Source organism: Notechis scutatus, chromosome 2, assembly GCF_049901735.1.
Source record: "Notechis scutatus isolate UNSWTSFEM ecotype Mainland chromosome 2, rNotScu1.2, whole genome shotgun sequence".
Taxonomy (NCBI): Eukaryota; Metazoa; Chordata; class Lepidosauria; order Squamata; family Elapidae; genus Notechis; species Notechis scutatus.
This window is the reverse complement of record NC_142010.1, coordinates 70,027,631-70,051,854: the sequence shown is the minus strand read 5'-3', so window position 1 is coordinate 70,051,854 and position 24,224 is coordinate 70,027,631. Positions and strand designations below refer to the sequence as shown.

The 24,224-nt window shown below is 41.1% G+C and overlaps 1 protein-coding gene and 1 pseudogene across 5 annotated transcripts in view; one reads left to right on the top strand and one right to left on the bottom strand.

The window, feature by feature from the left end:
• Positions 1–24,224, top strand: part of PDLIM7 (PDZ and LIM domain 7) — a 57,574-nt gene that overhangs the window by 2,085 nt on the left and 31,265 nt on the right. For 4 of the 5 annotated variants that reach the window (XM_026673387.2, XM_087955072.1, XM_087955075.1 and 1 more), the window contains one exon: positions 5,800–5,906. In XM_026673387.2, coding sequence (XP_026529172.1) covers positions 5,802–5,906 — 105 coding nt within the window. In that variant the 5' untranslated portion in view covers positions 5,800–5,801. Of the gene's footprint in view, positions 1–5,799; positions 5,907–24,224 lie in introns of those variants that run through there. The other variant, XM_087955073.1, reaches the window with a different exon arrangement.
• LOC113415832 (U6 spliceosomal RNA) lies at positions 9,018–9,095 on the bottom strand (annotated as a pseudogene).

The following is a 24,224-nucleotide window of genomic DNA, read 5'->3' as shown; positions in this document are numbered from 1 at the left end:
AACAGACTTTTTCTTTAGTGCTGGTAAATATATGGAAAATATCTGCCTTTTTAGAAAAAAAGCACAGTGGACTCCAGCATTGCTCCAACAAGCCTCTCCTTATTCCCTTCTTTTTAGTTAATGCCTTTTGGTGGATTGATTAACTTTCCAGTTTAGGTTTGTATTCTGCTTTAGGATCCTTGGATCATTAGGGATTCCAATGGGGTTTGAGAAGGGGAAGCGAACTGACTGACCTCATGAAACAAACTCTCTGACTTACTTATGTACTGTATGTCTGATGGGACAGAGTTTATCTCATGATGTTGGTATGTGTGTTACCATTTCCTTGTCAGAGTGGTTACCTGTAGATGCTATGCTATGGTCAACTTCCTTGGTGGAGCTCTTGGTGGTCTTTGAGCTTGGTTGTTTGATTTCAGATGTTTCATTACCTAACTAGGTAACATCATCAATGCAAGTCATATTTGAGTAATGAAATGTTTGTTCAATGAAACAACCAAGCTCAGAAAGCACCAAGAATTCCACAGTTCAGTCCAGAGTTACAGATATTCTCCTATATTGGAATTTCCTTTATGCCTGTCAATTACTCCGCTTTGCCTGACTTGAATTTTTGAAAGATTCTAAATTTAAAGCACAGGGATAGGCAACCTTTCGATGGTTCAGGACATTCGGGAAGGTTATAGGGGGACACAGCCTGGAATTCAATCCTGACTGGCTCAAGGTTGACTCAATCTTCCATCCTTCTGAGGTCAGTAAAATGAGGACCCAGATTGTTGGGGCCAATATGCTGACATTGTGAATTGCTCAGTGAGTGCTGTAAAGCACTATGCAGCAGTATATAAGTCTATTGCTATTCAGCCACAGTGTACTTGGGGTGGGAATTTTGGAAGCTGCGGTAAAGTACCAGCAGAATCAGGTCAGAGGAGATTCCACGTTGTTTGTTACTCTTAAGACTGTAGGCCTAAGCATGTATTAAATACATTATGGCTGCTCTGAGTGGCTGACAATATTGAGATACATAATTAAAACTAAATTAAAGGTATCTATTGTAAGCCACTGTGACACCAAAATGATAATTCTGTGCTTGCATCATGAGGTCTTGTGAGATCTCAACCATATCATTTGCATGATGTTATGACATCTTTGTCATAATTTGTCCTAACATAAATTCTTGTGTCTGCACCGTGTCCACAATTGCTTTAGCATTATTTTTACTTACAGAAGGCCTTATAGATAGAAAATAAAAATGTTGCATGGTTATAGCCCATTCTTCTTTATAATAACCACCTCAGAAAAAAGGCAAAAATAAATTAGGTTGTGGAAAGCATCCATTTGGGGATGAGATTTTGGAAGTAAATTTGTCAGTTTACTTTTTGATGAATGTTTTATGATTGGATATGCATATTGTGGCAGCCATTTTGGGAAAACACTAGTAACATACACAAAATTTCAAATGTGCCTATGAGCTCCTAAAAAATTGTTAAACCTGCTCGAATATAATTTCTTCATTTCAACCTTAATGCTAATCTCAACACTTCAAACCTTCCTCCCAGCTAGGATAGATATGTATGCCTGTTTAGAATAATACAATGAAGTGATTTCTGATTCATGTAAACAAATACATTTGTTATTCTTTAAAAATGCCAGAGTGCTTTGAGGGAAGTCTGTTTCTGGAGTCTCTGTGGTTCCTGTCTCCTTCCTTTTCAGCAGACAAATCCTAGCAGTGCCTGTTGGTGGTAGGTATGTTACCCTATCAAACTGACACATTGCTTCAAAATTTGGCCATAGAGATTAATAGCATAGAGATTAATAAGGCAGAAATCTGACTGTATGAAAACCTATCTCTGCTGAGTAGTATTCCTCTGCATTTCTTTTTCTCAGCACTTTGATTCGCCTTTAGTTCTTCATATCCAGTATGTTTTATCACAAGGACAGCTGATTATATTAATGTAGTTTCCTAACTACAAAAGCAAACAGTACTCCAGTCAAGAAACTACCAACTCAGACAAACAAGCTAACAGTAAACAACAGCCCAATCAAGGAACCACCAAGTCCACTCCCACAAACAGTGACAGGGCAAGCCACTAGTGTGTAAAACGAGAACAAATCCCACTCCCTTACTTGCCCTGATGATGTTACTTAGTTGGTAACGAAACATCGGCAAGAAAACAAGCTCGGAGAGCACCAAGGACCCCATAACTAAAAAGTCCTAGTTTGTGTAGTTCAGTGTTTCTCAACTTTGGCAACATTAAGATAGCTGGACTTCAACTCCCAGAATTCCCCAGGCAGCATGCTGGAACTGGGTATGCTGTCTGGGGAATTCTGGGAGTTGAAGTCCAGACATCTTAAAGCTGCAAAGGTTGAGAAACACAGATGTAGCCCGAGACTGCAGATGCTGAGTAACACAGGATGCTACCACTCTTCACCCTGGTACTCTTGGCTGGGGATGCTCTGGTGAGTCTGAGGATGCTGTAGAAACCTTGTACCAGGCAGTCGAATAACTGATGAGTGAGCTCTTGTTGTGAGGTATAAGACATTCCTCCTGCCCGCCCAGGCACGTTTTGCCGACTCAGGTTTGCGAGGAGGTGGGAGAAATCTAGGCTCTCCAATTCTTCCAGCAAAGCACGTTCCTCTGCGATTCCCAAGGAGAGAAGATATTAAAACTCTTGGAAATGTTCCAAGCTGAAGCACCCCAAGGGTGCAAAGGAAAGGGTGGTTCAAGCTTGAATGCTGCTGCCACCGGAGTCTTTTCTCAGGGAGAGGATGGGGGTCATTATACTCCCCCTCCCCAGGTTGCCTTCACAATATGCTTTCCCATCCATCCTGCATTAAAAGAAAGAAAATGTTTTGGGTGTGGGCGTACGTTTTTCGTGTTTCCTTCTGATTTGTCTTGATTTCTATTAGATCAAATAAGAGCAAAGTTGACACTTGGAAGAATTCCCAGTGAGTTCTGCAGCCTGATGAGCAACCCTTGGAACATGACAATAATGATTGCCTTATATAGACAATGCACCGCCTGTGGGAAATGGAGGAGGCAAAGGAAGGGCTTTGTGTTCAGAGGAAACCTTTCCTGCTTACTGGACAGGGAGGGGGGTTTTAGTCAGCTTATGTTGTAAGGAGATAGGGGATAGCCATGTCTTAAGAGAAGATGTCTCTTTCTCAATATTTAGGAGAGATTCTAGGCATTGCCATTTACCGTCTTTATTTGCCACCCAGCAGCTTGCTAAGGTGAGGAATCTGTGGTCCTTCATTCAAAGTTCTGACCATTACCATGCTAAATAGGGGTGCTGGGGTTCAAGAATGTCAGGAACTTCCCAACTCTGTCCACTTGTTTTAGACATAGCAACAGAACACTTTTTTTTGTTTCCTATCTCTCTAGAATAGCTTTCGTATCAGATATTTCCCTTCCAGTTATAGGAGTGCAGAACACGATTAAGGACGGTTCTCTGATCTTAGGACTAGTTTGTATCAATCAGAAAGGGAAGGGACTTTGGAGGTTTTCTAGTCCAACCCCCCCCCCTCCCTTCCTGGTTCATGCAGGGGACCCTCCACTGATGAAGCACTCACAACTTCTGACAGCAAGCTGTTCCTCTGGTTAATTGTCCTCACTGTTAGAAAGTTTCTCCTTAATTCCAGGTTGCTTCTCTCCTTGATTAGTTTCCATCCATAATTTCTTGTCTTGCCTTCTGGTGTTTTGGAAAATAAATTGATAAATACCGGAATGCTGCTATCATGTCCCCACAAGTCCTTCTTTTCTCTGGACTAGCCATACCCAGTTCCTGCAACTGTTCTTTCCTAGTTGCTTTTCTCTGCACGTTTTCCAAAGTCTCAACTTCTTTTTGTAATATGGGGACCAAAATTGGATGCAGTATGCCAGGTGTGGTCTTACTAAGGCTTTATAAAGCGGTACTAATACTTCATGTGATTTTGATTCTATATCTCTGTTTATACAACCAAGGATTGTATTAACTGTTTTGGCTGCTGCCTCACATTGCGCTCTATCTATCTATCTATCTATCTATCTATCTATCTATCTATCTATCTATCTATCTATCTATCATCTACCTATCTATCTATCATCTATCTATCTATCTATCTATCTATCTATCTATCTATCTATCATCTACCTATCTATCTATCATCTATCTATCTATCTATCTATCTATCTATCTATCTATCTATCTATCTATCTATCTATATTAAGTGATTGTCCACTCGGACTCCAAGGCCCCTCTCACAATTACTGTTGTTGAGCTAGGTTTCACCTAATCTATACTTGTACCTTTAGTTTTTCCTGCCTAAGTGTAAAACCTCGCTTTTCTCCACATTAAATCTATAAATAAATAAATTTAATATATTTATTTCTGTATAGGAATTTCATTGTCACTAAAGACAGTGTCTGTCTTGATCGATCAATCGCACTTTCTCAACTATGCCAATTTCAAAATGTATGGACTTCAACTTCCAGAATTTCCCAGCCTGCATGCTGGTTGGGGAATTCTGAGAGTTAAAGTCCACCCACATATCTTCAAACGGTCAAGGTTAAGAATTGAAGGTGCTATTGCAGCCTATTTTGATAGGGGAGATAGGAAGTTGGTATTCAGGGAGAAACAGTCATGCCGAGTTAAATAGATTGAAACATTAGGTCTTTACATAACTCTGCCATTTTCAGATTTAAGGACACCTACATTATTAAAGGCAAAAATTCCCCAAATTAGGGTTTTTAAAAATACTTCTTGTTGATAAATTTAACCCATGCATTTAAAAAACTGAATGGAACAAGGAGTTGGCAGATTTCCATTTTGCCTAAATAGTGGGGAAAAGTCCTAACATATTTACTGAAAATTTCAGTAGATCTTAGATCTTTCACCCTGATTGGGCCCCATTACAAAAGCACAGTGTTGTTGGAGATGCCATGAGAAAATAGATTTTTGTATCATCCTAAAATTGCTATGTTCTGACAGTTGATTTGAGACAGGTTAAGACAGGTTGAGATAATTTGGTCATCAGTACTCCTTTGAACTATATACTTATTGCATGGAAGTGATGGCTGAGCAACAAAAGTGGATTTTCTGTACCTTCCTGATTGCTAAAAGTTTTGCCTTTTCACATTGGAAGCAATCATTTATGGCCCCAATTACTGAATGGATTGAAGACATGATGTTACTTGGAATTATGAAGTTGCATAGATACGGTAGTTCTAATGAAATATTATAATCATGTATATAATCATGTAAATGCATGTATGAGAAGTCCTTGAATATATATAAAGCCATTTTGTTTTTTTGTTTTTTTATTGTTTTCCTTCTCTGTTCTGTTTAATTAAATAAATGCATGTGAAACCTGTTTTTTTTTTTAAAAAAAGTCTAGTCTCCCATTAGTGCTAGGGTATGTGGAAGCCTTATTTATGCAACTCTCTGAGTACTTAATAAAACCTGAGCAAATTTGATGGGAATATAAAACAGGCCCATCCAAACACCATGTAAATTGGCCCCAAATATCTGAAGCTCCTGTGCATCAAGGCTATTGGAAATACAACTCGATAGAGAAGTGCAAAGCTTATGGGCATTTTCTGTAAAGAAGTAGGTGAGGAATGAAACTAGGTCTGGAGTAATGAAAGAAGTTTAATAGTGCAGCAACTGGGCAATGTTATTTGCATAAAATAGCAAAATTCTAAGATCTCGCTCTGCAGCATGCCATCATTTGCTCACCTTTTGGCACCACCCCTCTTCTGCATGCCTGATGTTTTTTTGTTTCTACTGTTTTGGGTAACTATTAAGTTAATATTTTCTAACCCCTTAGAAATGAGTGACATGGACTCATACAAGGTTCTTCTGGATGGGCCAGCACCATGGGGGTTCAGACTGCAGGGTGGCAAGGACTTCAACATGCCACTTTCCATTTCCAGGGTAAGTATCATCTAAAGACGCATTAACGGGACTGTTATATTCTTCATTTCTCTCTCTCTCTACCACACACACACTTGGGAGGATATTGAGACATTGCGATGACTGTGTTACTTCATCATTTTGGTTGCAAACATTTGAGTTAAAATGTTCACAGCAAGTTGTGGGCTTGTGTTTCATTCGCCAAGCCAAGCAAGGCCCTTCCCTCAGGAAACTGCCAGTTTGGATTGCTCCCATGATGTAATGAGAAGGACCTCAGCATTTTAGGCTGTTACTTGATATCAGGCTCTTGGAGCTCCCACACACTATTTTTGAGTCTGTGGCAATAGCTCTTGCCATGCGGCTAGGTGGAGCAAAACGGGCGGCCCCCCCCCCCCCCCCCCCCCCCCCCCCCCCCCCCCCCCCCCCCCCCCCCCCCCCCCCCCCCCCCCCCCCCCCCCCCCCCCCCCCCCCCCCCCCCCCCCCCCATAGCAGTACAGGAAGGGATTGTGGTAATATGAATACACACATGTCTGCAGTTCCAAATGTGTTGGCAAGATGTGAGGTTTAGTTGATCCAGAGGGCAGCAGTTTCGGTTTGACACATTACTGGCAGCTGATATTTGTTGGTACCTAATTAATCTTGTTTCTTTCCAACTGTTGGGTTTGGGCTTTTTTTAGGTTCCCTTTTGCAAATTCAGGAGGTATCTACTTAGGCAAAATAAGACTGAGCTTTGTAGCAGGATAAGAATAAGATGCACAGTTTCTCTTCTCCAGAAGATCTTTTTGGAGATTACTCACTCTAAGCTCAGTCTCTGCATCTCCAAAATGAAATACATAGGAACCGCCCTCACTTTCCCTGTTCATTTTTTTTTGACACATTCTACTGGAAAGCCTAGAGATTAACTCTCCTGCTAGAGTCTGTGGGCAGAAAAGCCACAAGACAATACAAATAAGGTCTTACTAACCTGGCACTCTCTGGTATTTATTTTATTGGTTCTTTATACTAATCTTTTCTGCTTATATAAGCTCTCAAGCAGATAGAACTGGGACTCTAGCTCTCAATATTATTCCAATCATCATGGCAAAAGTTACTGAAGTGCAAGTGGGATTTGAGATTACAAAGAACCATGTTTTGGGAATGTTCAATTCAAATACCAATACAGCTGTAATTTGGCAAAACAGCATTAAGATGAATACTTTTTAAATACCTCAGCTTCTCATGCCTTTTGCAGGAATCACAACCATCTCTCTGTAAGGTAATAATGGATGCATGAAGGGCCAGTTTGATATTGGGATTGAAACCAATGATGATGATGTTGAGTTGTAGTCCTCCTTAGGCACAAAGCCAGCTGGGTGACTTTGGGCAAATCTGTCTCTCTGTGTACTGAGAAGAAAGCAAAGAAGAACCATTTCTGATACATTTCACGAAGAAAACTAATTGGCTTCTCTGTGTACTTTCTGGGACTGACATTCCCCCCTCCCAAAAAATAAAATAAAATCACAAAAACCATTGAATTGATTGTTAAGATCGGTAATTAACCTCCCCTTAGGATCCGCAGGCATTTTCTCAGTGTTTCCTACAGTTCATTATTAAGTGTGCCTTGGGCTTCCTTTCTGGGTTTGTGAGAGCCATCTTACTCTCGCCCGGGGTGGATCTTTCTTGACCTGAAAGTGCTTCTCGGGGGGGTTGATTTGGCTGCTTACAAAGCTGTCACTGGATGGCTTGCAGGCAATTCCTCCCCTCTCCTTGGAATCGCCTTATAAGCCTAGGAATGCTGAACGCAGCCACTGCTGACGCCTGCAGCCCTTTGGCAAAGCAGAAGGTTTCCTTATGAGCTAGAACTAGCCCTCGGGGGCTGGAGAAGGGCACCACGAAGTCTCCCAGAGCTTAGGCACCTCCTCCCCGTGCAAACCCGCTCCCAAATTCTGTTTTTGTACCTCTGGAGCGCTACTCTCTTTTTCCCCCCCCAGTTTGGTTTGTCTGGGCCAGTCCTGTTTATATTCTCTGCTATTGGCTATTCCTCTGCAAAAGTGTTCTTCTCTAACCCACCTCAGGGGAATGAGCCGTGCTTTCCCCGCTAAGGACGGCTTTCTGCTGAAACAGCCCCAGCTATTCCCACTCCCTCCCTCTCTCCTTTTGGAAAAAGGTTTCTCTTGGCTCACAGCCAAGTCTTAACAAAGCCCCAGCCTAGACAGGGTAGAGCCGTTCTGTGGCGAGACCCCGGCTAGTGCCTCCCACACACATACCAGACAAGAATTGCAGCCCTTCTCCTTGGCCCTAGCTTGCCACAGCAGCCCATCCCTTTCGCAAGCGAGGTGGGCCCTTCCTTAGTGGTCAGGCCTTGGGAAAGCTTTCTTTCCTATGCTGTTGTGCTCACTGCATTTGTGCAGCAAGCATCGCGGCTAAGAATAGTCCGCCTTCCTTCCTTCCCTCCTTCCCCTACTGCTTGGGCAAAAGCAGATGGCTACCACTGACCTGTGCTCTGGCAGAGCACAATTGTTGTTTTGGCAAGCTTCAGAGAGAATATGGTGCAAAGATTCATTGCTGATTCTGGCACTATTACATATTTCCACTAGAGTGGCCTCATTTTACTTTTGCCCTTCTAAAAATGATGTGTTCCTTTTTCAGTATATGCTTTCCTCTTCTTTGTTTAAAAAAAAAAAGTTAATTTCCTTTTCTGCTTAATAAATGCTGAGAAATTTTTGCAACTTCCAGAAGAAGATTGGTCAGATATGTCCTTTATGACGTATCAGGAATGAATAAGCTAGGATTTGTTTCTGTTAAAAATTAACAAGGCATTTGCGTGAAAAAAAGGTAAAGATGCCTTTCAGTCAAGCTGGATACTCTATGACTACATGGGACCAGGTTGAGGAAAGAGGCAATAGAGCTATGCAAAGGCTGGAGGTGAAAACTTCTTGCTTTCTAAAGAAACTGAATTGCAATTCTCAGCCAGTGTGATCTTAGTGAGGACTTCGGGAGTTGTAGTTGAGTAAAACCTTTGTTTCATAAAACTTGGAGAGATATGTGAGAACGTGATGGAATTTTGTGAGACTGAGGAAAAAATAACATGCTCCCTTGCCACTATTCTATCACTTTTGTCCCTCTCTTTCTCTTTTTTTAAACGGGACACTCTGTCATCCATGTGCAGAGGCCATGCTAATTGTCCCTATATCATTACAATTTCACTATATATGCTGCTGAAGCAAGCACACTAGGGCTTTACCTCTTGATTAGAGATGCTAGAAAAAAATTACCTTTAACCAACTCTGGGCCTAAAACAGTTTGAAAACCCTGATCTTGATGGCTGTAGTACCCCCCAACTATGATACGAGTAAAAACATAGGGCAGAGGACAATGTGAAACCTCTGGGCACAAAATGCAGAAACTTCTGGCATGGGAAAATAAAGAGTGGAATGCAAATAATTATTGCACTTGGCATCTCCCATTCAAATATTAATAAAAGATTTGTGAAATATTGAACATATCCTTAGTCACATGTGCAGGAATACCTGATTACCATATTTAGAGTTTTCAATAGACATGATCAGATACAAGTTTTTATAGTCTAAATCTAGAGAATAGCAGCTTTATTATTGTAAAATAAAACAGAATGGCAACCCAGTGCCAAAGAAGCCCTCCATCAAGGAACTGAATGACTACAGACCAGTTGCTCTAACATCGGTAGTTATGAAAATCTTTGAAAGGTTTGTGCTGTCCCACCTGAAAACCATCACGGATCCGCTGTTAGATCCCATGCAGTTTGCATACCGAGCAAATAGATTGACAGATGATGCTGTTAACATGGCTCTGCATTACATCCTACAACACCTTGAATCTCCAAATACCTACGCAAGGGTCCTCTTTGTAGACTTCAGTTCAGCATTCAATACCATCATTCCAGACTGTGATGACTGGTAGTCTCTCAAAATAACCCAAAACATATATTAAAGTCCGGTAAAGCCTTCAACTTAACTTCACTGTTTTATTAGGCACAGTTTAAAGTCACAAAAGTAAATAATGAGGCAAACAGAAAACCAAAACAAACCGCATTGATGAGAGTTCCGAAGCAAGCCAAGATAACTAATTATAAACTCCAGTAAAATAACCGAGAAAAGTCCACGGGAAGAATGCCAGCAAAGATAAGCCTCTTTCAAGGTAAACACTAATTGACTTCAGCAATTCTAACTGCGCAGTTGCAAACTTATATACATAGTTCCCACCTGAAAGCCACGAGGAGGATCATGGTAATCTCCTCTTGAGTAGACCTCGCTTTTCCCTGATCCTCTCCTCCCTGTGTGACCTAGGATGGATAGGGGATGGGCCTGGATCCTCCTGACTGCTCAGCTGGCCTCTGCCCTTCCCCAGCCTCCTCCAGCACCTCTGGAGCCACACTCCCACTCCCTGTTGGCTGTTCCTTCTCTTCCTCAGAGTCAGACTCCACCAGGGGCGTGACACAGACATTCTTCTAAGTAAATTAAACCAACTAGCGGTACCTCAACACACTTGTAAATGGATCATAAGCTTCCTAACAGACAGGAAGCAGCAGGTGAAGCTAGGCAGAATCACATCCGATACCTGTACAATCAGCACAGGGCCCCCCCAAGGCTGTGTGCTATCTCCACTTCTCTTCTCCCTATATACCAATGACTGCATCTCAAATGATCCATCTGTTAAAATACTGAAGTTTGCTGATGACACAACAGTGATTGGTCTCATTCGAGACAACGATGAATCTGCATATAGACAGGAGGTTACACAACTTGCCTCGTGGTGTAACCAGAACAATCTGGAACTGAACACACTCAAAACCGTAGAAATGGTGGTAGACTTTAGAAGAAACCCTCCCATACTACCACCTTTTACAATACTAGACAACACAGTATCAACAGTAGAGACCTTCAAATTTCTAGGTTCTACTATATCACATGACCTAAAATGGACACCTAACATCAAAAACATCATCAAAAAAGCACAACAAAGAATATTCTTTCTGTGCCAACTCAGAAAGCTCAAACTGCCCAAGGAGCTGCTGATTCAGTTCTACAGAGGAATTATTGAGTCCATCATCTGCACCTCTATAACTGTCTGGTTTGGTTCTGCAACCCAACAGGACAGACACAGACTTCAGAGGATAATTAGGACTGCAGAAAAAACAATTACTACCCACTTGCCTTCAATTGAGGACCTGTATACTGCACGAGTCAAAAAGAGAGCTGTGAAAATATTTACAGACCCCTCACATCCCGGACATAAACTGTTTCAAGTCCTTCCCTCAAAACGACGCTATAGAGCACTGCATACCAGAACAACTAGACACAAGAACAGTTTTTTCCCGGAAAGCCATCACTCTGCTAAACAAATAATTCCCTCAACACTGTTCAACTATTTACAAAGTCTGCATTACTATTACTGTTAATCTTCTCACCACTCCTCATCACCCATCCCCTCCCACTTGTGACTGTTTCCTAGTATGATTTGATTGTTGATTGTACTCTATGACTATCATTAAGTGTTGTGCGTTATGATTCTTAATGAATGTACCTTTTCTTTTATGTATACTGAGAGTATTTACACCAAGACAAATTCCTTGTGTGTCCAATCACACTTGGCCAATAAAGTATTCTGTTCTATTCTATTCTATTCTATTCTATTCTATTCTATTCTATAGACAGCAGGTGGGGAATATCTAAAACGCAAAGATGGCTATTCCAGGATATGGTTCGTATATTGTTCAGCTTGATTGATTAATGGATGTCATCCTTTTGATTTGGGAGAATATGAGTTTTAGCTTTCCTGAATCCTGAGCCGTGTTCTAATTCAGGACCCAAAATGTGAAGAGGAATTGATACTTTGCGGCTTCATACCACTTTTTATGATAGTTTTATTAGCTTTGTAACATCTTAGAAATAGATAACTTCTTTTTGTTTCTGGTTTGCTTTATTACAAATGCTAGCTTAGAGGACACAATGCTGTGCCTATGGGTCACAGGATATGGACATTTGGAAGAGGAATTAAAGATGGAAATGTAAGGAAAACTGTTCTATTACTAAGTATAGAAGCCCTCTTTTGGGACTGCTCTCTAAGGTTTCTGCAGTGCTTCTTAGGCAGAATGTCCTATTACAAACCAGATGTACATTTTGGGTTAGATACCTGTATCCTAACCAATGAAGTCTTTTTTTTCAGACTGAATAAATGTTCTAAATCAGTGTAACGTGAGGAAGGATTGTGCATAATTTTCACATGTTTTGTCCTTTGCACTCTGAAGAATGATCCTTGAAGATCAGAAGGTTGGTTCAAGTTTAATATGGGAATAATTATCTTTCAAATAATCCACATCCAGTTCTTAATAATAGGAAGACAGTCAATTACTACTGTCTGAAAATAAAGTGACTTCCCGGACGACTGCTTTCCCCTTTGGAGTTGTATTTTTAAGGAATTCTTGGCCCAGATTGATTGACATGGATTTCTAGAGCCCATCTGTTCTGACATGGCTTTGTGGAAGAGCAGAGCTTGACTAGCACATTCTGCTTGGGGAGCTTTCTTCCCCTTGGTTCTCTGTTCCCCCTGCCCTGTCCATTAACCACTAGCTTGCATAGCTAGTGGTTAATGGCAGGGGGATGATAAAGAGTAGCTTAATTAAGGCCACATTAGTGAAGGCAGTATAGCTGATATCTTGAATGGAAATGCAGCCAAAAGCAGAAGCAGCTCTCTAGCATTTTAGTGAGTGATTCTGCAAAGATGAATGTAGGTCTTTCTTGGAAGAGACAGATACATTCTTTAGCATCTCCACCCAACTCTGCTATGTGTGTGGGCTTCTTTCCCGCAAATATTGGCATAAGTATCTAGTAGAGAAAGAAGCGAGAGATGGTGGGAGATGCTATTGGAGCAGGCATTCTGTTTCAGATATTATGAGTGGATTTGTATTATGTGTAGGCCACTTCGGCTAACTTTTTGTACAGGTTCCCAAGTATGGGCCAGTTCGACTGAAATTAAGTCGTAAATTATATCTTAGCTAAAGTCATCCTTTCTACATGAATTACCTACCTGGTGTGTGAACTAGAACCGGGTGGTCTGTCCTCTGAACTTGTTCTTTATTTCTAACTCAGACAAAGACGTGCATCTTAGTCAGGCCCAAGTCTGGCTCTAGATAGGAGTGAGGAGGAATACACAATGAATTTTTAAAAAACCTTTCCTGCTTTAATACACAAGGTTTCTTCTGTGTTTCTGTAACATTTAGACAACTGTAGCCTATTTTGTAAACCTCTTGACCTGTCAAAAGTCTACAAGAGAATAGTACTGCTTTGATGTTCATTTAGCTTTGATTTATAAGCAAACTACAAACTACTCAGAGCATGGTATCTTTTTTTTTTTAATTATTATTAACCTTCTAAGCTGCCTAAAGTTGCCGAGGTAACTTTAGGCAGCTTACAGTCATATAATTAAAATACGATATAAAACCTTAAAACAATAAATAAACATACCTTTAAAATTCAATTACATCTCGCCTGAAAACTACAAATTAATATATCGGGATGCTGCCTCTGACCAGTTTCATACTGATATATGTGGATGTATGAAGCAACACCTTAGAAATATAGGCTAGTTTTATTTCTTATTCTATCTCAAAGTACCTTTAGAGGCCTATAATTACATGATAGTTTAAGTTTGGGCTTGCTCATTGCTCCCTTCCTATTTAAAAACTGGGTTCCATGTACTGAGAATCAAATGGCTCCATTACCTATAGGTCATCTAATGTCTATCTGGATGTTATAACAAGGTCAGCTGATCTTGATTGCCAGATCAGATGCATCCCATGAATGCTGTCCTTAACTATCCAGGAAGAAGTAGAGAAACCTACAAAAGTTATAGGACTTGCTATAGAGCCTTCTATAAATACAGAACAGATGCATTCATTCATTCATTCATTTGGGGGGGAAATAGCCAAAAGTCTGTTAAAAAGAATGAAAAGAAAAGAAAAGGCATGACTGATGTATATATAGAGAAGGAGCTTGATATCTATGTTCTTCATCAGGTAGATCTTCTGCATAGATATGACGTTTTTTAGTCTGACGTAAACAGTTAATTTACCTGTATCAAGTTATTTCTGCTGTTACCTAGTCCTGAGCAAGAGGCTGAGTTTCTTTTTTGGAAAAATAGAGAAAATATGTGATTTTAGGAATTAGAACTCATCATCAGAATAAAGCTGGAAGGACCTTGGAGGTCTTCTAGCCCAACTGCCTGTTCAAGCAGGTGAGCCTATACCATTACAGACAAGTGATTGTCCAGTGTCTTCTTAAAAACCACCAGTGATGAAGCAGCTACAATTTCTGGAGGCAAGTTGTTCCATTGGTTAATTGGCCTCACAGTTTCTTCTTAGTTCCAGGTTCTTCCCTCCTTGATTACTTTCCATCCATTGTTTCCTGTCCTGCCTAAAGGTGTTTTTGGTAAAAAAAAGTTGACCCCCTCCTCTTTGTGGCAACCTCTCAAATACTGAAATACTGTTATCGTATCACCCCTAGTCCTTATTTTCTCTAGACTGGCCAAATCCAAATCCTGCAACCGTTCTTCATATGTTTTAGTCTCCAGGCCTTTAATCATCTTAGTTGCTCTTCTTTGTACTTTTTCTAAAGTCTTAACATCTTTGTAATGTGACCAAAATTAGATGCAGTATGCCAGGTGTGGTCTTACTAAGGCTTCATAAAGCGGTACTAATACTTCACGTGATTTTGATTCTATGCCTCTGTTTATACAACCAAGTTTGTATTAGCTGTTTTGGGTGCTGCCACACACTGCTGGCTATGTTTAAGTGATCGTCCACTAGGACTCCAAGGTCCCCCTCACAGTTACTCTTTTTGAGCCAGATTTTGCCTTAGTCTGTACTTGTGGTTTTGTTTTTTCCTGCCTAAGTGTAAAACCTTGCTTTTCTCCACATTAAATTTCATGTTGTTGGATGAGGGTCCATTGTTCAAGTCTGTCAAGATCTTTTTGGATGCTGAGTTTGTCTTCTGGGTGTTGGGGTACTCTTGCCAGCTTAGTGTCATCTGCAAATTTGATGAGGTCCCCTTCTATTCCCACATCTAAGTCATTTATGAAGATATTGAAGAGTACTGAACCTAAGATGGAGCCTTATGGTTCCCACTGTTTACTTCCTTCCATGTAGATGTAATACCATTAAGGATAGTGCAGTTTGTCAGCCAATTACAAATCCATCGGGTGGTGATGCTGTCTATCCCACATTTTTCTAGCTTACCAAGAAGTTTTGAGGCCTCTTACCAGGGTGGATTTGATTTAAATCAAGTCATTAGTAAAAAGGCATGATTTAAATCAACTCTATTTAAATCAAAATTTTTAAAGAGCAACTGTCATCTCTGTCCCGCAGTAGTTCTAACCCTCTGTTGACTCGACAGTCTCAGTATTGCAAAATATACAACCTCATGCTACATAATTAATTTCATGCTGAATAAACTAAATTATATATGTATCTTAAATAGAAAACTATCTTTAGATAGATTTTTACTCCGAAGACATTTTGTTAAAATAAATTTGATATTAAAGAAAATCCAATTTAAATTTTAAAAAATCAGGTTTAACTAAAAAAAATCTGATTGAAAAAATATTTTTTTTTAAAAAAAAAATCATTGATTTATATCCACCCTGCTTCTTACTTTTTAAAAAAGAAATTATTTATTTGTTGGACAAATTTCTCTGTGGTTTGGCTGGTCTCTTCTGCAGAACATTCAGAGATGCGCTTTTATTCTAGATAGTAGAACACCAAAAAATCAAGACATCTAGCTCATTTTGTCCATGTGGTTAAAGCATCCTGCTGGACTTGAGAGATGGAAGAAGCTATCTTCCAGGAATATAGAGTTTATCATCTGTCTGGTTTCTGCACTGTGGGGTAAATATTAAATAAACATTAACCAGTTGCAGTACAGCAGAACATATTGGCTCATTAAGCCTTAGAACTTGAGGGTTCTTGGAGTGTATGACTATTCTGTGCTGCCTGCTTCCTTTAGGTCATTGTGAGCTTGCAAACTTTTGCATAGTTCAAGCGTGCAAATAGACAGATGCATGAGTCACATATTCGGCAAGTAGATGAAATATTTTGGTTTCCTTATTGCAGCAATGTGTCAGAGTGGTCTTGCAACTCATGTACAGCTGGAGAAACCCAAGCCTTTTATGTTTGTTCTGATATATCTAGCTTCGTACAACTTGCCAAGGAGTACGAAGCTGGATGAATTCCATTCCTCAAGTTCCTGACTCTGTTCATCAGTACCAAGTGGTCTGCTTTTTCTTGGGCCTCTCTCCGAGTGGGGAAAATGTGCTGTGGTAAGGTTATTTGAAGAATCACCTAAACCAGCAGCCAGGATGATGATATTGTATGGGCATAGATGTCAGATCCCTGCCCTTCCAGAAGAATGAGGGAATGATCGATGACAGAAAAAAGCAGATGGAATGATTTATGCCTGTCTTGTTCAGCTGTCCCAAAGCTGAGTTCTGAAAACCAGGGAGGACTGCTGAGGTCAAATGGAAAACAGGATAAAAATACACTCCCTGCTGTTAAATAAGGCTGAAGTAAGGTGGGCATTTTCCAAGGAAGTTCATTGGCCGGATGGAAGAAGTGCCTCCCCCAGGTGGTGTACATAGCCTTATATGGGACATTTCTCCCATTTGTCTGGTAGCTTAGGAACTGGATGCAGAACTGCTGTTTACTGAGGATGGGATCATTTCTGAAAACCCTGATTAGATACCTAATGCACTTGTTGAAGTTTGATTCCACCAGAACTATAAGGGAGAAGACTGGAAAGAGTTTGGCTCTATAAAGCAGAGAAAGTTTATTCCAGGGTTGGAAATCTAGGTAGAAATCCATGCCAGATGCTATGAACTGCCTAAGTCATACAAGTCAAGTGTAATTGTAATGGGTTCAGCTTTTTGATCAAGGTGAGAGGCACAAGGTGAGGTGCTGAAGGCCAATAGAATCACCCTCTGACTTTATTTCTGCCAGATATTTTTGCTGTCCTTTAAAACTTGTTTTCATCGAGGGCTTGGCTCCTCTTTCCCAAACTGTTCATCTATATTATTTGGATTACTGCATATATAATTTTGGGCCAGATTGAACTTGATGGATGTTGTTCAGTTGAGGAAGGCGGGCCTACTTACCCAAATGCATGTCAACAAGTGTGCGTACACACACACACACACACACACATGTTAAACTAGAAAAAGGCCCAGTAATATTCCTGGAATGTTTGTGAATTCCTATATCTGTGAAAAGTAAAATACCAGTGCCTGAAAGCAGCGCCAAATAAGAGCAGTAAATATGAGTTTCAATACACACAAGCAATTCTTAAAAAGCAACATGTCACATTAACCGTCCCTGGGTGGGATTCTACCAGTTCGCACCTATTCGCTAGAACCGTTTGTTAACATTGTAAGCAGTTTGGAGAACCGGTTGTTAGAAGAAATTACTGGCCTAATCCTGTAAGGAAGGCAGGAAGGAAACATTCTGGTGTTGCTTACAGAAACTGCCTCTCCGTTAACCCTTATTACATTCTTGGCAGGACTAGACTTTCTGTCTCAGGAACGTCTCTGGAGTTTTTTTCCCGTCCTTTGCTAGTACTTTGCTTGTGTGGAAGGACCATTCAAAGTTACAATGGCACTGAAAAAAGTGACTTATGACCATTTTTCGCACTTATGATTGTTGCAGCATCCCCACAGTCATGAGAGGCCAAGTGAGGAGATGCGTACCTTGATGTGAGTGATATTGAGTTGGCCACGCCCAGCCAATAACATGACCACCAAGCCACGCCCACCAACTTAGCCATGCCCACAGAACCGGTTGCTAAAAAATTTGAATCCCACCCCTGGGGAAAGTCATCACCATTTGGGAAGGTCAGGGAGCGAAGAAGCATGAAATGCAGAAAGTTGCAAAAGGAAAGACCAGAGGGTGGAGAGTGAAGGAAGGAAGCTGAAAGCCAGGTGTTGTCTGATGCAGCTGGCTTCAGGACCGAAACCTCAACCCAGGCAGGAAACAGGGAAGTTCTGGCTTGTAGAAGGAACATAACCTGCCTGCTTTCCCTGGGTGGAGATTGTGGGGCCTCAGCGATGATGTATGCCTGGGAATAGACTGCCTGTCCAAAGGGCAGACCCTGGAGCCTTGAACTTCCTGCCCAGCCTGATTAAGTATATAGCCAAAAGAGGGCAGTTTGTACACTTATTTGGTCTGTAAAGAAGGAAGGAAGTGGGGAGGAGGGAGGGAATTCAACTGTGCCAGAAAATGGAAGGTTAGCGCATTCTTGATAAGTGCTGGTTGCCCAGCTTCTGGTTTTGTGATCTTCCTGTTTCTTGCTCTGAGCATTCCAGGCTCTTTCTTTGCACTTTAACACCTGGGATGATGGGCCTATATGCGCTGCTTGTCCTTTAAAGCAGTGGCCCCCAACCTTTTTTGTGCCATGGCCCAGTACCGGCATCACAAAATGATCCACGGCCCGGTACCGGCATCAGCACTCATGACCAAGGCAAGGCGAGCCGAGCGACCGGCCAGCCAGCCGTCCCCCGCTTCTCCCCGCCACCTTCAACTCCTCCTTTGTACCTTTTTTGTGCTTTTTTGTGCTTTCTTAATCTCCTCCACCATCGGGATGGCTCTTCGTTCGAAGCCGCCCCCGCCTTCGATGAAACTGAGGCGCGAGGATTCCTTCTGCGCCCAAACGCCGCTTTCCAACCAGAAAAGCTCACCCGGAAGCACTTTCTCATCGAAACAAGATGGCGGCACCCAGCAAACTGGCGGCCCGGTAGAAAATGATCCACGGACCGGTACCGGTCCGGGGCCTGGTGGTTGGGGACCACTGCTTTAAAGGTTCTTTCTGTGCGTATTACACTGTACAGTACTATACTGAGGGTGGGGATGTATTTTTCCCCCCCAAGGCTAGTTTTCTCTTCCTTTCTAGGAAGCCATTTGTATTCTTCATCTTGAAGAATGAATTGGTTGTTTTAATGTCTAAACTATCTCATGACTGAAGACTTCCCTCAGAAGGCCTAGAAAAAGGCTGTATTATGTTCATATTAGTCACATTATGCCAAAGGATAGGTTCCAAAATGGTAGTCCATGTTGTGGCTTGAGCTCCTCAATGTTGTAGAAACTGTTATGGGTCTCATAGTAATAGCTATAGCACTCATACACTGCTTTGCAATGCTTCGCAGCCCTCTCTAAGCAGTTTACAGCAGTGGCCCCCACCCCTGGTTTACAGAGTCAGCCTATTGTCCCCAACACTCTGAGTCCTCATTTTATTGACCGGAAGAATGGAAGGCTGAGTCAACCTTGAGCTGGTGAGACCCGAACTGCTGAACTGCTGGCAGCCGGTGATCAGCAGAAGTAGCCTGCAGTACTGCATTCTAAGCACTATGCCACCATGGTTCTCATCCAATATTTCTCCTTTTCTCCTCTCCGAGTCTGCCCCACTAGGTACACCAGACAAAGAGATCTCCCCACATCACCCTACCAATAGATCTTACATGGCTCCATCAAGGTCACCTTCCTCATTCTTTGCATCTCCATGTTTTTTCTATATTAATACTCCTGACATTGTTTCTTCTAACTTTACCGATAGATGGCTTTATATAGAACGTTCTTTCCTGGTGTGGCATTCTGTGGGTTGTGTTGGTTTTCCAACATTTCTATAATTTGTCCCAAAACTCCTGGAGTTATTGTTCAAACATATCTGGAGGGTGCTATTTTGGAAAAGGCTGGTGTGGAGTAACCCTTGGAACATAAAAAGTTTGGTTCTGCCTCTTCTGAACTTGTCTCTCTTATTATGGGAACTTGTAACAGTGAAATATTTCTTGCAGTAGTTTTCCTTTTATGAAAATATGAAATGATGAAGTATCTGTTTACCTGGAGAAAAAGTTTAGCTCTGAAGAAGGATTGCACTGGCAAATATCAGGGCCTAATTCTTTTGTAGCTTTACCTCATTATCCACTGTCACTTTTCCAGCCCTATTAGAGCATTCTGTCCTTGGTATTGCTTACACATCCCGTCTCTTGGGATTGTTGTCACGGTGTTAAGTGTGATATTTATAAGCCCATGGACAGTTTGAATCTGCGTCAAGAAAGTAGGGCTTTACTGCTGGGCTTCCACGGAGATTTGTCAGCAAGCGCTCAGTCCTTTTATGTTCATGTTGAACTGGACTTACACAAATACTTTTATTTTTTCCAAAGTACTAGGAAATCTCCATTCCAAAACTGCAGGACTCACTAGCATCTTTAAAATACATATTTTGTCCTATTTTTCTGCTGTTCCAAACTTTTTTAAAATAACCGTTTTGCGGAGGCAAAGGAAAAAAATATCTTTGAGGGGGATGGGAAGCCCAATGGTTGGGGTGCTTGTTTAATATGATATAGTGACATTTCCTAAATGTATGACTCCTTATTTGTGTGTTCATACCAGGTGGCTATAGTAATTATTGAGCCCTATCTAGGGGAGAGCTGCTGAGGAACATGGTTGCTTGATTCTTTAGAGTAAACAATCCATGGAAATATTGATGATGGCATTGGAAACTTGCTGGGATATATTAGGCAAACCAAGATTTTTCCAAAAAAAAAGCTGTACCAGCATGTGTGTGGAGGAGATTGGGGAAGAGCCTGTGAGGAAACTCATAGTGGACTCCCATTTGTATGCATATTTTCACAATCCATCTTTTCCTATTATCTCTATTGCTGTGGCCTGAGCTGAATGCAGGAACTGTTACTGGCTTGTGGATAAACAGGTAATTGTATCTTTGAACTCTGGGAGAGTGGATCTTTGCATTCTTTTCAATCCACCCAGCAGTGGACACTCTTGGTACTAATATGCAACCTCCCCACCTCCCCAAATGCACATCATGTATTCTGCTTCTAGATGTTCCTCCCAGTACTGCTTTAAAGGCTTCTGGAGGACCTTTCTTCTTCTTTATGGAAGGCTGTGGAAGAAGGAAGAATATGAGTAGCTGATGTACTCCTTTCCGTTTTTATTGGGAGCAGGGAGATGGGCCTCAGCACTTACAAGAGGTCATACTGATTCCAGAACCATCTTGGGAAACTGTGATTTCCAGGCAAAGCCTCCTTGCTATAGACCAGGGGTTGGGAACAATGACCCTTTTATGACTTGTGGACTTCAACTCCCAGAATTCCTGACCCAGCCATGCTGGCTTAGGAATCCTGGGAGTTGAAGTCCATGAGTCATAAAGGGGGCCATCGTTCCCCACCTTTGCTATAGACATATAGACACTGGAGACGAGGAGTTTCCATATGAAACTGTTTTCCTAGAGTCTGTGCAGATGGCTGTATCTATGCTCTCCAGATAGGCCTCCTGCTTATCACTGTTATGTATTGTATTGGCGACTGTCATGTCTCAGGCGTAGCAAAATGGTACAAGAACAGTCCTGCTTTCCTCTGCTTTGGCTGCTGCTTGGGGCCCCTGTAGCAAGAAGGCTTTGAGTTAATGGTTCCCTGCCCCCAGGGTAGGTATTGCATTGCTGTTCATGAGCTAATGTCTCTGTTTGCTGACAGAGGGAGATAAATTAGTTGCCGGGAGAGGTGAGCCCTGTGGAGAGGTGGGCTGATTGCAGCCCCCTCCATTTCACAGAGCAGATGTAAAAGCTTTAGGAATTTTTGTGGCTTGGTAGCTCTAAGAAGCATGAGTGTGACCACATGGATTGTGTTACGAGAAAGGTGTTGATTCACTCCAGTGCCCTGTTCTTTCCACAAGTCTGGTGATAGTCTGAAGATTCTGCAGCCCATCCACCCCTCCTTTTCTGAACGAATCAGGCTGGAAGAACACTTCAGTGGGTTCCTCCAAATTGTCTTCTGTACTTTTACAAAGATGGATACGCAAACTGATTGTGTATGCGCGAGAACTTTCTTTGTAGGGTACAGAATGGGATTGGGGTAAGAGAAGAGAACACAATGCAGTTAATCAACTCACTGTATGTCTGAATTGCCCATGAGGAAGAAAACTTAAGAGAGACCACAAAATAGTTGTTTCTAACTGGAAATCTGATACTGTCCCCATGTTAATTTTATTCTACATGATTTATGAGAAATCATATGATTGCGGTGCATATGGGCAATTTCTCTTCTGCAACTCTGGATGAATTGATTAAAACGGCGGTTAGATTATCAGTGTAAGTTAGGATTAATGATATGACATCATTTTAATATTCAATTCTGGAGATAGGAAAGAGGAATGAAGAATGCTGGTCCTTCTCAAGCTATCTGAAATTTCTCCTTTAGGCTGTGCAAGGGTTCAGCAATGTACAAGTGGCCTCAAATATCTACATTTTACTGAGGTCATGATTTCCCAGTTTGAAGAAGATAGGCAAACCACATGGTGATTGCATTCCCCAGGATATCTCCAGACAATCAATGACCATATGTACCAATCCAAAAATAACCTTTAAAACTATAGTTTTCTTCCATTTCATTTCCATTTACAGAAGACGTGCCTTTTATGTTTTTTAAAGATGTGTGTATATTTGTGTGAGGTGTTGGCAGGGAACTATGAGTTCCAGCACTGGAAAAAGTAGCATGCAGCACACTTGAACAACCTTCTTTCCTCTGTATACAGTATGTTAAAACTTTATTTCCATAATTCCTAGCCAGTATGGTTGTGGGCCATGTTGCCCGGGAATTATTGGTGTCTGACAATCTGGAAAGCGCTTGTAAGGAAAACTGGTATCATAAAAGATAACAAGTCAGTTTTCATGAACGAGTTACTCACAAATGGCAATACTCAGGAGTTCCTGCAACGTATTCCATACAATACCCACAGTAATCCAGGTGAGCTTTCTTGAGGGAAATGTGAACATCACGGAGCCTGCTTGGTGTAGCACTGAAGGCGCTGGCTAGGAACCAGGAGACTATGAATTCTAGTCCAGCCTTAGGCATGAAAGCTGGCTGGGTGACTTTGGACTAGTCACTCTCTAACTTCTCAGGGTTGTTGTGGGGATAATAGGAAGAGGAAGAAGTATTACATATGTCTAGAGATGGGAAGGCCTAGAAAAAATGGAAAAGTTGGAGTGAAAAAAAACCCCCAGAAAAAAACTTTTTTCAGTTTTTTTCAGTTTTTTTTCAGGCCTTCCCATCTCTACATATGTCTTCCTCCTTGAGTTACTTATAAAATAATAAAGGTGGGATTACTAAACATAATTGAGCGTTGAGGACAATCTGATGTCCCTCAACATCTGTAGAAAATAGAAGCTTGAAAAAAATGCAATTCTAAATAACCTTTTCTGAGGAGAGGGCTGTTACCTAACTAGAGAGATTGAAGCTATTTTAGAGATCTTTAAAAAGAGAATGTCAGCCAACATAAAGTAGGAGGCAGTTAGATCTGCATGCCAACCAGGTTATCCAGATTAACCCAAGTGTGAATTTCCCCTTCAAAGATATTTGTTAAGTATCTTTGAACTTTGAATGAAGAACTTTGTTTTAAAACAATGGAAAACAACTCCTAGAAAGACCTATTATTAGTCGTTCAGACCAGAGTCACATTTAAAGAGCTTATAAATCAAACAAATACAAGTTTAATTATATGTCACAAAATTAAAATATATCCCCAGCCCCTTTGGTGTTGTTTGCAAAGTAAAATGCTTTAGTGTATACAGAGAAATGTCATCCAAACTAAACTATAAAAAGAAACTAGAAATTGTGTCTTCCTTGGTTTTCTGAATATCTTGCCAGTAGTTGCATCTGATTCTCCTCAGATGATTTCCAGTTATATAAATTATAGTCTTTTACGTTCTTGGCTTGAAATTTTAGAAATATCAGGTTATGACTGTTTCCAAAATGAAAAAAAATAATTTCCCTACCAGTCTCTCTGCTCCCTGAAGCACATTAAAATAATTACCTGATCTGCAAAGTTTTTTATGTTTTAAGGCTGTAAATATTTGAACCTAGGTTGATACTTTTCTGAAAGTTCCTGTTTAGTAGCTAATCCACAATTGCCCTATTGTGAGGAAGAATGGAGGTTACTCAAAGGTTAGTTCTCAGGTTAGCTCTCACTCGTACCAACAGTCTTCGTCATTAGTCATTAAATGCTACTTATCTTCCCCATTCCTCACCCCCTTTTCTTTCTCAATAAGGCACTACATTTTTTTCTGTTTAACTGTGTAGAAACCTATTGCATCATGGTATCTGAAATACTTAGTGCAGCAAGAACTTTGGTAAATTAGATTTTGCTTCCCTAGATTCACAGATACCGCAACCCAGTACAGACTTGCAATCTGGATTTAAATGATGGTCAAACTGCAGAATTATATCACTTGCACAACTGCAATCACCTTTAGTCCTTCTCTGTAGACTACAAAT